The 13,278-nt window shown below is 36.5% G+C and overlaps 1 protein-coding gene and 1 non-coding gene across 7 annotated transcripts in view; one reads left to right on the top strand and one right to left on the bottom strand.

Annotated features, from left to right (window-relative positions):
• The window catches only part of Herc4 (HECT and RLD domain containing E3 ubiquitin protein ligase 4), a 90,829-nt gene that overhangs the window by 59,637 nt on the left and 17,914 nt on the right, over positions 1-13,278 (top strand). For 4 of the 6 annotated variants that reach the window (XM_048338871.1, XM_048338872.1, XM_048338874.1 and 1 more), the window contains 2 exons: positions 8,584-8,703; positions 12,610-12,633. In XM_048338871.1, the coding sequence (XP_048194828.1) occupies positions 8,584-8,703; positions 12,610-12,633 (144 nt within the window). The remainder of the gene's footprint in view (positions 1-8,583; positions 8,704-12,609; positions 12,634-13,278) is intronic. The other 2 variants (XM_048338873.1, XM_048338876.1) reach the window with 1 other exon arrangement.
• LOC125347435 lies at positions 5,854-5,987 on the bottom strand. Its single transcript, XR_007210215.1, has one exon. It is a non-coding gene; the product is annotated as a small nucleolar RNA SNORA52 (small nucleolar RNA).

Genomic DNA, 13,278 nt, shown 5'->3' with positions numbered 1-13,278 from the left:
TTATCTGTTTATCTGTATTTTTTCTTATATAATACTACTTTCCTTAGCTATGTCAAGAAAAAAGAAAGGAGAAAGGGAAAAAAAATTTTGTCTTTTTAACCATAACAGGCCTTGAGTAAATAACTTAACTAAAAAAACCTCAGTCTCTACTTAGAAAGGTCCTGATAAGATTCCATTTCCAGAGACCATTTTAAATATATTTTGTAGGGTAAGATTTTAGAGTAACATTCCATAGAACAGAATATGTTCCCCATAGATCTTTTTTTAAAAACCAATTTAATTTGAATTTATTATTATTATTATTTTTTTTTTTACCAGTCCTGGGGCTTGAACTCAGGGCCTGAGCACTTTTATTTTTTCAGGGCCTGGCTTCTTTTTGCTCAAGGGTAACACTCTACCACTTGAGCCACGCCATTTCCAGCTTTTTCTAGTAGTTTATTGGAGATAAAAGTCTCAGGGACTTTTCTGCCTGGGCTGGCTTCGAACCGCAATTCTCAGATCTCAGCCTCCTGAGCAGTTAGGATTACAGGCATGAGCCACCAGAACCAGCCCGAAAGTGTATAGTTGTTATTGATTGAAATATAAAAAAAAAAAACAAAAAACTCCTCTAGATCTTTCTGATAGACTCAAGGTACTAGGATTCAACTTATTAAAGGTGAATTGGAGGAGATCTAACATTATTACTTACTAGCAGTATCCAAGTGAGAACTTTGTATATATTATTCATATCAACTTTTTAAACCTTCTATAGGGTTAAAAGTACAGTTGGTATTTTATTCCTTTTTATAGATGAGAAGAATGAATCTCAGTGTTGAAATACTGAATCAAAATCTGTTTCCAAAGTCCCTACTATTTGTAATGTTTAGCATGCTTAAAGGGGGATTACTTTTATTACTATGCCCCTAGATCTAGAACTGTAGATTACATGTAATACTGTATTACGTTATGGGCCCTGGATTAAGAATCAAGATCATGTTTTAGTCCCTATTGTGCTCCTTTATACTGGTGTGATTCTGAACATTCATCTATAAATATACAAATGGATAATTATTTATGAAAAATATTTCTAGGGCTGATGTGTTACTTAAACTATAAATATTTAAACTATTACAAAGAAATATTACCAGACTTTAGAAGGCCTGTACTTTGAGTTGATTTATTGGTTTGTAAGGAAAGTGGATTCTTGTTTGAAGTTGACACATACTTGAGTAAAGAATAATACAGGATGATTCCCCACCTTTCCTTTTTTTCCTCCTTTTTCCTTCTTTGCTTTCCCTTGTTTTACATTTTTCTGTGCTAGATATAGAATGCAAGACCTCATGCAGCTAGGTAAATGCTCTGCCACTGAGCTACATTACTATGTTTTGAAGGGTGAATTCTTTTTTTTTATTGACAAGGTGTTGTGCAAAGGGGGTACAGTTACATAATAAGACAGTGAATACATTTCTAGTGATATCTTACACCTGAGGGTGAATTCTTAACCATCTTCTAGGCCTCTCTAGAACAGCCAGTTACTTTTCTTCTACCCCAATTTGGGAGAAAACTGTACTTCATTCTACTCTGATACATACCTATGGCTATTACCAGTGATTATTCACCTTTATGAAACCCAAGTTACTTATCAGAAACTTTTTTTTTTTTTTGGCTATTCCTGGGGCTTGAACTCAGGGCCTGAACACGGTTTGTGGCAGCCACAGCACCACTTCTGGCCTTTTCTATGTATGTGGTACTGAGGAATCAAACTCAGGGCTTCATGTATGCGAGGCAAGCACTCTACCACTAGGCCATATTCCCAGCCCCAGAAACTTGGTTTTTTTTTTTTTTCCACCAAGGATGCTTTAATCTGACAATTACATATAATTGCTTTGTTTTGTTCTGTGATTAAGAATTGGGGAAGTTTCTCCAATATCCTTTTTGACCTTACCCTGGAGCAGGATTAAGAGCTAGAAAATCTTAGGATCTGTAGATGTGCTTGTTCCTCCCATATGTCATGTCCTTTGGGAAACTTTTTAAATTAAAAATCTTTTCAGTGCTCCAAATGGCATCATAAGAAGAATAAATACCTTTGGTACCTGCTGTCAGGAATGAATATATGATGAGATAAATGATTTTACTGGCAAGTAATTGGGTTATTTCTGAGGTTTTATGAGGTATATTGTAGTGATACTAGTATGTCAAAAGAAAAGGCTTAACTTAGTCTATGTAGCTGGGTTGCTAAAATAATTGTGTTGGTTTTCCAAATTAATGATTTTCACACCCATTTCTTTTTTGCAAGAAATCCTTAAACGAATCCTTAAATAAGAAATACATTTTTCACTATAACCAACCCTGAACTAAAGTTTATAAACCCAAATATTAAACTAATTAAAATGTGAAAAAATTTTATGATCAAATTTACCAAGTTTAAACATTTATAGTAATTTGAATAGGTTGTTTTGAACTTTTAATCATGTGGTTTTTCCTGTTTGGGGTTTTTTTTTTTTGCAAATACTTATTGATACTGAGTGCTTACTTGTATGCTTGTCATTTTATTGGCTATTAGAGATAGGAAAATAAGGAAATAGCTAGGCACTGGTGAATCATACTTGTAATCCTAGCTACTCAGGAAGCTGAGAACTGAGGACCAAGGTTCAAAGCAACTAGGCCAGAAAAATCCCTGAGATTCTTATCTCCAGTTAGCTACCAAAAAAAATCAAGAAGTGGAGTTGGGACTCATGGGAGAGCACTTGCCTTGAGCAAAAAAGCTCAGGGACAGCTGAGCATTGGTGGCTCACAATATAATCCTATCTGAGGATTGTGGTTCAAAGCCAGCCAGGGCAGGAAAGTCCATGAGATTCTTATCCTAAAAAGGCAGAAATGGAGCTGTAGCTCTAAGTGGCCTTTGAGCATGGCCTTGAGCACAAAAGATCAGGGATAGTCTAGGCCCTGAGAGCTCAAACCCTAGACTCTCTCTCTCTCTCTCTCTCTCTCTCTCTCTCTCACTCTCTCTCTCTCTCTCTCTCTCACACACACACACACACACACACACACACACACCTTCTTCTTTTTTTTTTTTTTTTTTTTTTTGGCCAGTCCTGGGCCTTGGACTCAGGGCATGAACACCATCCCTGGCTTCTTCCCGCTCAAGGCTAGCACTCTGCCACCTGAGCCACAGCGCCCCTTCTGGCCGTTTTCCATATATGTGGTGCTGGGGAATCGAACTGAGAGCTTCATGTGTAGGAGGCAAGCACTCTTGCCACTAGGCCATATTCCCAGCCCACACACACACCTCTTAATGTTTATTTTTATAAATATTGGGAGGGGGAAGCCATCGTGGGTTTTATTCAAATATTGTATATTTATGTATATTTTCTTTTAGTAACTAGGGGTTTGACTAATTGTAGTTGTTTATTTGTTTTGTTTTTTGTTGCCAGTCCTGGCTGGGCCTTGGACTCAGGGCCTGAGTACTGTCCTTGGCTTCTTTTTGCTCAAGGCTAGCACTCTGCCACTTGAGTCACAGCACCACTTCTGGCCATTTTCTATGTATGTGGTGCTGGGGAATCGAACCCAGGGCTTTATGTATACAAGTCAAGCACTCTTGCCACTAGGCCATATTCTCGGCCCTAATTGTAATTGTTAAAAACAATACTACAGACTACAGCAAGGATCCACAAGTTTTTCTTTAAAGGGCCAAATAGTAAATATTTTGTGAGATGTCTTTCTTTCTATTGCAACTATTCCTAATTTCTGCTGTGGACAGCAGGTGAATGTGTGGGCTTTTCAGTAAAACTTGGTTTATAAATATCAGTGGATAATACTTGGCCCAAGAGTGATTGTTTGCTGACCCTTTGCTCTTAAATGAAGATACATCAATGTATAATGTATGTATGTTTTGTCTTTTCGGAAGCCAGTTGTAGCAGCTTCACTCTGGTCTATTTCTTCCAAATGAGCTCCCTGGTAACATAAGTTAAACATAGTGTTAAAGAAAAAAAGAGAGAACAAAGTGCTTTTGGTCAGTAAAACAAATTAAAAATATCACTGTACCTGGGCACTGTAGCTTATACCTATAATCCTAGTTACTTAAGAGGCAGGCTGTTCGAAGCCAACTAGGGCAAGAAAGCTTGTGAGACTTTTCTCTCCAGTTAACTACCAAAAAAGCCAGCAGTTGAGTTAGTGCTCACGTGGTAGAGCGCTAGTCTTGAGTAAGAAGCTCAGGTCCTGAGTTGAAGCCCCAGTACCAGAACACATAGATACACACACACACACACACACACACACACACACACACACACACACACACCCTATATTCTACAGTTATACTGTATCTTTGCACATATATGAAACAAATATAAAAATACAAGTGTGGGCTGGAAATATGGGCTAGTGGTAAAGTGCTTGCCTTGCATGCATGAATCCCTGGGTTCAATTCCTCAGCACCACATATATAGAAAAAGCCAGAAATGGCAGTGTGGCTCAAGTGGTAGAGTGCTAGCCTTGAGCAAAAAGAAGCCAGGGACAGTGTTTAGGCCCTGAGTTCAAGCCCCAGAACTGGCAAAAAACAAAACAAATACAAGTGTGTGTATGTGTGTGTGTGCGCACATGTGTGTGCGCGCGCGCGTGCATGCATGTGCCTTACTGATGATTATAATCAGGGCCTCACACATGATCCCCATACCCCGCAGGCTTTACAATGTTTTAATGAGGATTCTAGTAGAATATGAATGTATATAGTGGTTGTCTACACTTACACTGCCTGGTTTTAGGGAGAAACCTGTCATATTTTGTGAGTAAAATTGGTGTTTTAGGTAGGGTTTTGTTGTCAAAGGGCTTTTGTCTGTTTGAAAAAGTTTCTACTTTTCCAGTGTGTTGTTTATTTTGAATGAATGGTGTTGAGATTTGTCAGGAGCTTTGTATCTATAAAGTTGAACAAATGATACTTTTCAACTTTTTTCCCTCCTGAATTACAAAATTCATTATTTGGGAATGTTCTGTTAGAATGAATTCCACTTGAGCATTATTGTACTTTATATTTATTATTGCATTTAATTTGTTGTATTTTGTGGATGATTTTATGTCTTTTCATGAAGGATACATCAATTTGTATTTTTCATTTCTCAATTTGCTATTAACTTTGGGTATCAAGGTTATTCTGGTCATATAAAATGAATTAAATGATACCTTGTAAATTTGATCTTAAAATTTGATCTAAGTTCTTATATCATATGGAGTTTTAATTGTTGATTTTGCATACTTTTTATTTTCAGTATGATCATGTCATGGTACAGAAGTTCAGAATATTGACCTAAGTTGCCTTGTAGCTCCAACATCTAGGTCATCTCTGAATCTGCTTTTTGGTCTAGACATATTTTTTTGTTTGAGTTTGGTTTTTTGGTTTATTTTGTTTTTGGCATGTTCATAATTTTTTATCGTAAAATAATAAAAACAAGTAAAAATTAGTTTAAAACCTGTATATGACTGGCATGTAGTCTGTGGGATCAAATCAGTCTAGTTAGGAGTTAAGCTGGAATTTGAGATTATTTTTGTTTGTTTTGATATGATTAGTGGAACTAGACCTTGGCCTGGAACTGTCCCTTAGCTTTGTTTTTTCTCTGCTTTTTCCCCTCAAAGCTAGCATTTTACCACTTGAGCCACAGCTCCACTTAAAGCTTTTTTGTTTCCTCCTCTTGTAGTTAATTGGAGATAAAGTCTCAAACTTTCCTGCCTTGGCTGGCCTTGAAATATGATCTTCAGATCTCAGCCACTTAAATAATTGGAATTACAGGCTTGAGCCATGGGGATGAGATTTGGGATTAAGCTGGTTTTTTGTTTGTTTGTTTTTGTTTTTTCTCCCCCCCCCCCTTAATATGCCCAAGCATATGCCCAAGAAGTGCCCAAGCATAAGCACAGAAGAGGCCTTGCTCAACTCCAGGGGAGACTTCTAGGGTGCTTTGGTCCACAAGCGAAGTCTGCCAGGCCATAGGCTGGCCAGCAGGGATTAGAATGGACCATTGCTTTTGTTTTGTACAGTATTAGGGCTTGAACTTAGGGCCTGTGCACAGTCCCTGAACTTTATTGCTCAAGGTTAGTGCTCTAACTGCTTAAGCCACAGCTCTAATACTGTGTTTTGGTGGATAATTGGAGATAAGAGTGTCTTGGGCTTTTAAAGCTTGCCGAGCTTGGCTTTGAACTTTGATCCTCATTTCTCAACCTTCTGAATAGGACTACAGGCATGAGCCATGAGGTGTCTGCCTCTGGGATTGAGTTATTTAATTTGCTTTGGTTATTGTAGTCCAAGCTTTAAATTCCTACAGGTGTTGTCTTGAGTTTAAAGCAGAAGTGGGGGTATTAAACTTTTCTTTTTACAGAGTTTCTCAAGGTTTTTTTCCCCCACTCTTTTGCCCCCTCTTCTTGTTGCTCAGGACTTTTTTTTTTTTTTTTTTTTTTTTTTTTTTTTTTTTTTTTTTTTTGCCAGTCCTGGGCCTTGGACTCAGGGGCTGAGCACTGTCCCTGGCTTCCTTTTTGCTCAAGGCTAGCAATCTGCCTCTTGAGCCACAGAGCCACTTCTGGCCATTTTCTGTATATGTGGTGCTGGGGAATCGAACCCAGGGCTTCATGTATACGAGGCGAGCACTGTTGCCACTAGGCCATATCCCCAGCCCTGCTCAGGACTTTTAAGATTAGTAAACTTGAAGAAGTTAAACAGGTTTTGTGTTGTGGTCTTGGATAGATTATGTATACCAGTCTATAGGTTTTTGCCCCTCCCCATGGCAGCTTTTCTCCCATAATCTGCTTTTGGGTTTTGTGTCTTTGGATCTTCATGTGTCTTAATGTTGAAAGTAAGTTCTAAATAATTGTAGAATTTTCTAAATGTCTGTTACTGACTTTTAGTTTAATACCATTGTGGGCAGAGAATCATGTGAGTTAGCTAGAGAGGTGAAGGGAATTTTGGTCACTGTCTTTGGGCTTAATCCACTTGGTTTCTATGTGGTGCTGAGGAATCAAACCCAGGGCTTCATGTATGCAAGGCAAACACTTTACCACTAGGTCATATTCCCAGCTCCCTGAGTATTCTTTAGAAGAAAAAAAAAAGATGTTTGTGTCTATTTTTTGCCTACTTGTTTGGGTTGTATCCAAAGTTGCTTTGTATCTGGTCTAGAGTTTATAATTGCTATTTTCAGAGTCAGAAGGATCACTCCTGACAATAAGTGTTTGACCATACCTGCCATCAGAATTCCTTTAATTACTTTCTTTAAGCCTTTTCCCTTACATCCCCCCCTCACATTTTGATATGTCCATATATGTATACAATATACCTTGATCAGACTCACACCTGTATTATTCTCTCTTCTTCCTTCCCAAACCAACCTCAACAAGCTGGATTATTGTCCCATCTTCACACATGTACAGTCTTTCAACCATATTCACCCTCTTTGATTCTTCTCTGTGTTTACTTTCTCATTAGTATTACCACATAGCCTTGATCTGTTTTATATTCTTGGTTACTCATTTCTCTTTGGTGCATGGTAATTGTTCATAGGGTTTTTTTTTTACCTTTGCACACATGTACACAATATTTTAGTCAAATTGACCTTTTGTTTACTACCCCCAACGTCTAGTTACTTTAATTTAGAGTACCTTCCTACGTTCTCTCCCTATCACCTTGTCTTCTTGAAGAGTGCTGGCCAAATGAGAAAATTCCCACAACCAGGGTTCCTCTGATATAGTTTCTTCACCATGATTTTAGCTCATTCTCTCTCTCTCTCTCTCCCCCTTATATTCTTGCAAACTGGAATTTAAATGACAAGTCTTGATTATATTCAGATGAAATCTTTTTGCTTTTATAAATCATGCTGTATCATGACATAATGTTTTCTAAGACAGTATTAAGAGATGGTTAGTTTGTTCATTTGGTTAAGGTGGTGCTTGCTACTGTAAAGATTTGCTTTTCCTATTGTAACTAGTGTATAAAATCTGGGATGATCATCTGTACTCACTTTTTTTTTTTTTTTGCCAGTCCTGGGGCTTGAACTCAGGCCTGAGCACTGTCTGTGACTTCTTATTGCTCAAGGCTAACACTCTATACCTCTTAAGCCATAGCAGCCCTTCTGGCATTTTCTGTATATGTGGCACTGAGGAATCGACCCAGGGCTTCATGTATGTGAGGCAAGCATTACCACTAGGCCATATTCCCAACCCTATACTCACTTTTATTTTCACATCCTATCCTCTGTGTTGAGTATTTGATACAGAATAATACTTAATAAGTATTAACTATTATTATTACTTATATCCCATTTCCCAACCTGAAGTTTATGGAATTTCTAGTTTATTCTATGTATACTTTAATGGTACATATTTATAGTTGTCACATATTTGTCACTATGAAGACATTTACAACTTTTCTACTAGATTTTGGGATACTTAGTGCAGATATTACACCTTATTTTGCATATAATAGGCATGCAGTACTATTATTTTATAGGAGAAAAAATAGTTGAGAAATTCTCCAAATCTGTTTCTATTTAAATATTCTTGATTCTTATCTTAGTATTTCCATTTAATTTGAACTAACTTAACCAATGAATTTAATATTAATTTTTTTAGGTAAATGAGAAAACAGGACAGATTATACAATATGATAAATTTTATATACATGAAGTACAAGAACTGATAGACATAAGGAATGATTACATCAACTGGGTCCAACAGCAGGCCTATGGAATGGTATGTTGTATATTTTGTGATTTCATGCTTATGTCATTTGTTCTGATACAAAAGAAGCAAAGGTTTTTGGAATACTAGAGTTTATTTCATAGCTTTTATTGAGAGTATTATTTTTTAGAATACATAGAACAAATATTTTTGTTTAACAGCATATATTCTATTCTGCAAAGGCCAAACCAGAGACTAAGTACACTTTTTCCTTTCTTTGTTATATTGTTTTAATGTATTTCAGATCGCCTGTATATGTGGGTGTGCATGTATAAGTACATATATATATGCATATTTTTACATGTACATGTGGCTAAGCCTAATAACTAGATTCTCAGTATCTCATTAAAGTAGTATCATAATCTTAAAAAAATTGAACTAAGCATATAAATTTTAGTGTGGAACCTGAGTTTGGTGACATAGACTTGTAATCCTGGCATTTGGAAGGCTGAGGTGGCAGCATGCATTTGAATCCTGCCTAGGCTGAGTGAGGACCTGACTCAAAAAGAAAAAAATAAAATAACAAAAATTAATATGGAAATAGATAAGCAACTAGATACAAAATACTCTTAATTACTATCTATTTTTTGTGTACAGGAGACCAACTTTTCGAGGCAAGTACTCTTGCCACTAGGCCATATTCCTAGCCTGGGAGACCAACTTTTCTATCCCTAAAATGGGTAATTTATGTCTGGTGATTATAGAAGTATGAGTAAATTATTGCCTGTATGTTACCAGTTAGAAGCTCCTGTGGATAGGCATAGTTTACTCACCAACACCTCCAATAGTGTCTGGACTAAGTCTTGTAGTAACTAAAAACATGTAAGTTTTTTTTGTTGTTGTTAGCGGCATGGTTAGTGTTATTTTTTAGTATGGTTTTTCTTCCAGGAATCAAGTCACTCCTAAAACATTACTTCCTTCTGTCAGTACTAGGAGAGACTCGATTTTTTTTTTCTATAAAATCACTGGGAGGCTCAATCTCCAAGTGATCTAAAGGCTAAATCAGTTTTCTTGCCTTTGTACAGACAGACAGATAGATATAGATATGTGTGTGTATATACATATTTAATATATATTATATATACTATATATATTAGCTCACTCACTCACCAGATACTTAGTAAAACCCAGTACTGTGTTTCATGTGTGTAGTTCTAACACTCAGGGAGAGTGAGGCAGAAAGACCATGAATTTGAGGCTAGCGTGGGCTATAATCAGCAAGACTGTGCTTTAGGACTCTGTGTGTGTGTGTGTGTGTGTGTGTGTGTGTGTGTTTGTGTTTGTGTGTGTGCGTGTGTGTGTGTTGTGTACATAGATATAGTATAAATACAGAAAATATTACACTTACTTAAAACTTGTTGCATAAACAGCACTCTTTCAGTTACTGAGAATACAGTAATAAACCAGATAGGCAAGAGCTTCTTTCTTCATGAACATGTAGTGGGAAAAGTTGTCATTAAAATACCAGCTATGTATGTTCTGTGTGGAAAATTTCAATCAAGGAATGTTATAATTTTTAGGCTTATTAGAAAATACTTGATTGATGAGTTATGAGTAGTAATCTGATGATAAGGAGCATCCCTGAAAGATCATAGCAGGGAAAATTTCAGGAAAAACGAGTATCAGCCAAAACAAAGTAAAGTGAGAAACAAACTTGACGTGATCTTTTTGCTGGTTATGTGGAGAATGGAGCGAAGGAAATGAGAGAAAATGGAAGTGGAAAACTAGTAAAAAAGCTATTTTAGTACATAATGAGAGAGAAAAGAATGAGTTTGACTGAGATAGTGGTTTTACTGATGGAAGAAGGAAATAGATTTGGAATACTTAGAGACAAAAAGGATGAAAACGTGGTAGAAACCAACACTGAACAGTGAAGGGTAGCAGGTAGCTTTGCAGCTACATTGGAAGGCAGAGATAGGTTTCAAGTTTGTAGCCAGCCTGAACAAAGCTAATGAGCCTCTTTCAAGAAAAAAAAAAAAAAAAAAAAAGACAGGCTTGTGATGTAGTAACTCACTCAAAGCAGAAAGATCTCAAGTTTGAGTCTGGACTGAGCTAGATAGTTACAGGTGAGCCTGGGCTACATAGTGACTGTCTCAAGCAGCTATGGAATATAGTTCAAACACTTCTTTTTTATGTGCAAGGCTAGGTTCTGTCCCCAGCATCATAAGAGAAAACAAGAAACAAAACAATGCTTAAAATAACAGGATCAACAATAAGAATATTTTACAAAAGTTATTCCTTAAAGAACAAAAATGTGTGAAAGCTCAAGTCAGGAGTGTGTGTGTGTGTTAGCTAAAGCTTGAACTCAGGGCTCCTGCTCTTTATTGCTGAAGGTTGGCATGCTATCACTGAAGCCATAGAGTGATTTCAGATTTTTGATGGTTAATTGGAGATGAGGGTCTCAAAGACTTCCTTGCCTATGCTGGTTTTGAACTGAGATGTTCAAATCTCAGTGTATTGAGTAGCTTGGGTTACAGGCATGAGCCTCTAGTGCCTACCTCAATTTTTGCTTTTTTTTTTTTTTTGCTAGCCCTGGGGCTTGACAGGGCCTGAGCACAGTTTCTGGCTTCTTTTTGCTCAAGGCTAGCACTCTGCCACTTGAGCCACAGCACCACTTCTGGCCTTTTCTATATATGTGGTGCTAAGGAATAGAACCCAGGACTTCATATATTCTAGACAGGCACTCTACTACTAGGCCATATTCCCAGCCCAGTTTTTGCATTTATTTATTTATTTGTTTGTTTGTTTATTTATTTCTCTCATCAAGATGATTGAGGGAGTGTTCGTGTCTTATTTTTGAGTATTTATAAATTTGCCTTCTACTACTTAAAACATTGTTTATTTGTTTTACCGTTTAAAAACTTGATGCCTCTAGCACACCATTTTGGGTATTGTTTAGGCTTTAAAAGCAGTATTTTTTTAAAAAAAAAACTTAAGTAACATGTAGATTTTTAAAGGATAAGCAATTTCCTAAAAAGATATTATTAATTTGCAACGAAGGTTGATTCTGTTGTAACTACTAGGAATCCCAGTTTGCAACCTAAATATGGGGAACAGTGTAATAACAGTGTCTAGGTTCAGATCAGACATGTTGTGCAGGCTAGTAGTACCAGCCCTTAGGACAATCTTAAGACCAGCTAGGTACATATTTCCAGAAAACCACAAATAACAACAACAGGTGAGCTGATGGCTCACACCTGAATTCCTAGTTACTCAGGAGGCTGAGATCTAAGAGTTGTGGTTTAAAGCCAAGCCCAGGCAGGAAAGTCCATGAGACTTATTCCCAATTACCAAAAAGCCAGAAGTGTTGCTGTGTGTGGCTCAAGTAGTAGAGTACTAACTTTGAGCAAAAAAGCTTTATGGATAGTGTTCAAGCCCTGAGTTCAAGCCTCAAGACAGCACCTCCCTCCCCTGAAAGGAATAAAAAAGTATTACTAATTTTTTGTATAAATGAAAAAAAAGTTTTGTTAATCACTTGAAAAAAATTACTTTGTTCCATGACATTATTTGTTGAAATGAAGGATTCTTCGTTACTTTTCTTTACCAGTCAGAAAATTTATGTATTTGTCAAGTATATATGCTTCTGTGATCATTAAACCTTAATATCTGATTCTGTGGAATTTCTGGCTTTATATACACAGATTGATCATCCTAAATATTTCTGAAGCAACATGTACACATTCCAAAAAAAAACAACCACCCATGTAAAATCTGAAACACTTTTGGTTTCATACCTTTCATATAAGGGATATTTGACTCCTTTTGTTCTGAGATGTCTAGTTTTTTTTGTGGTAAATGTGTTTTCTACCTCCTTAATTCAAGCAAAAGATGTGAAATGCTTATTTGAATAGAAGTAGTTGTTTGGACACTAACATTGCTCTTTGCTCATTATTGTTGCATTCTGCATTGCTGTCTTAGGATGTCAGCCATGGATTAACTGAGGTAAGTTTGGTGTAATAAAGTCTTGTGTTCAGAGTAAGATAGCCTTCTTTTCTTGCTATGTAAAGAGTAAAATTTCCCCTTTTGTGTGATTATTTTTAAATGTGTGTATATGTGTTATTTGGGTTTGAAATTTGAGTTCATAAAAATTATTCTAGATTACATTTCAGAAGAATTCTCTGAAGAAAATTAAACCCAGTTATCATTCTACCTGATACTTTTCATAAGACTTGTTTTACAATAGTTCCTGCTTTCCCTAAATACTCCAGTATAAAATGTGAATGTCTTTAGAATATTAAGAAACAGATTTGCATTTGAAATATTGACAGATTCCTCTCTAGTTAAAGCAAACATATTTGAAAAATTGGGAGACCCTCTCAGAAGAAATAAACTGAAAGCAAAAGGATGGGGAGGAGGTGTGGCTTCCCAGTACCACAAGAAAGAAAGGGAGGGTAGAGAGGAGGGAGGAAAAGAAAGAACAAAAGAAGAAAGAAAAACTTCAAAGGAAAAGAAAAGAGCTTAGGAACACATACAAAGATGGTAGAAGTAAACATTGTCATATGAAATATTTTGAATGGTTTTCTTTACATGCATATATAATTCAGTATATTGTCTTAATATGTTGAGAACAAAGTTGGTAGTGCTGAG

The sequence above is a fragment of the Perognathus longimembris genome, chromosome 2 (genome assembly GCF_023159225.1).
Source record: "Perognathus longimembris pacificus isolate PPM17 chromosome 2, ASM2315922v1, whole genome shotgun sequence".
NCBI lineage: Eukaryota > Metazoa > Chordata > Mammalia > Rodentia > Heteromyidae > Perognathus > Perognathus longimembris.
This window is presented reverse-complemented; position numbering and strand designations above follow the sequence as displayed.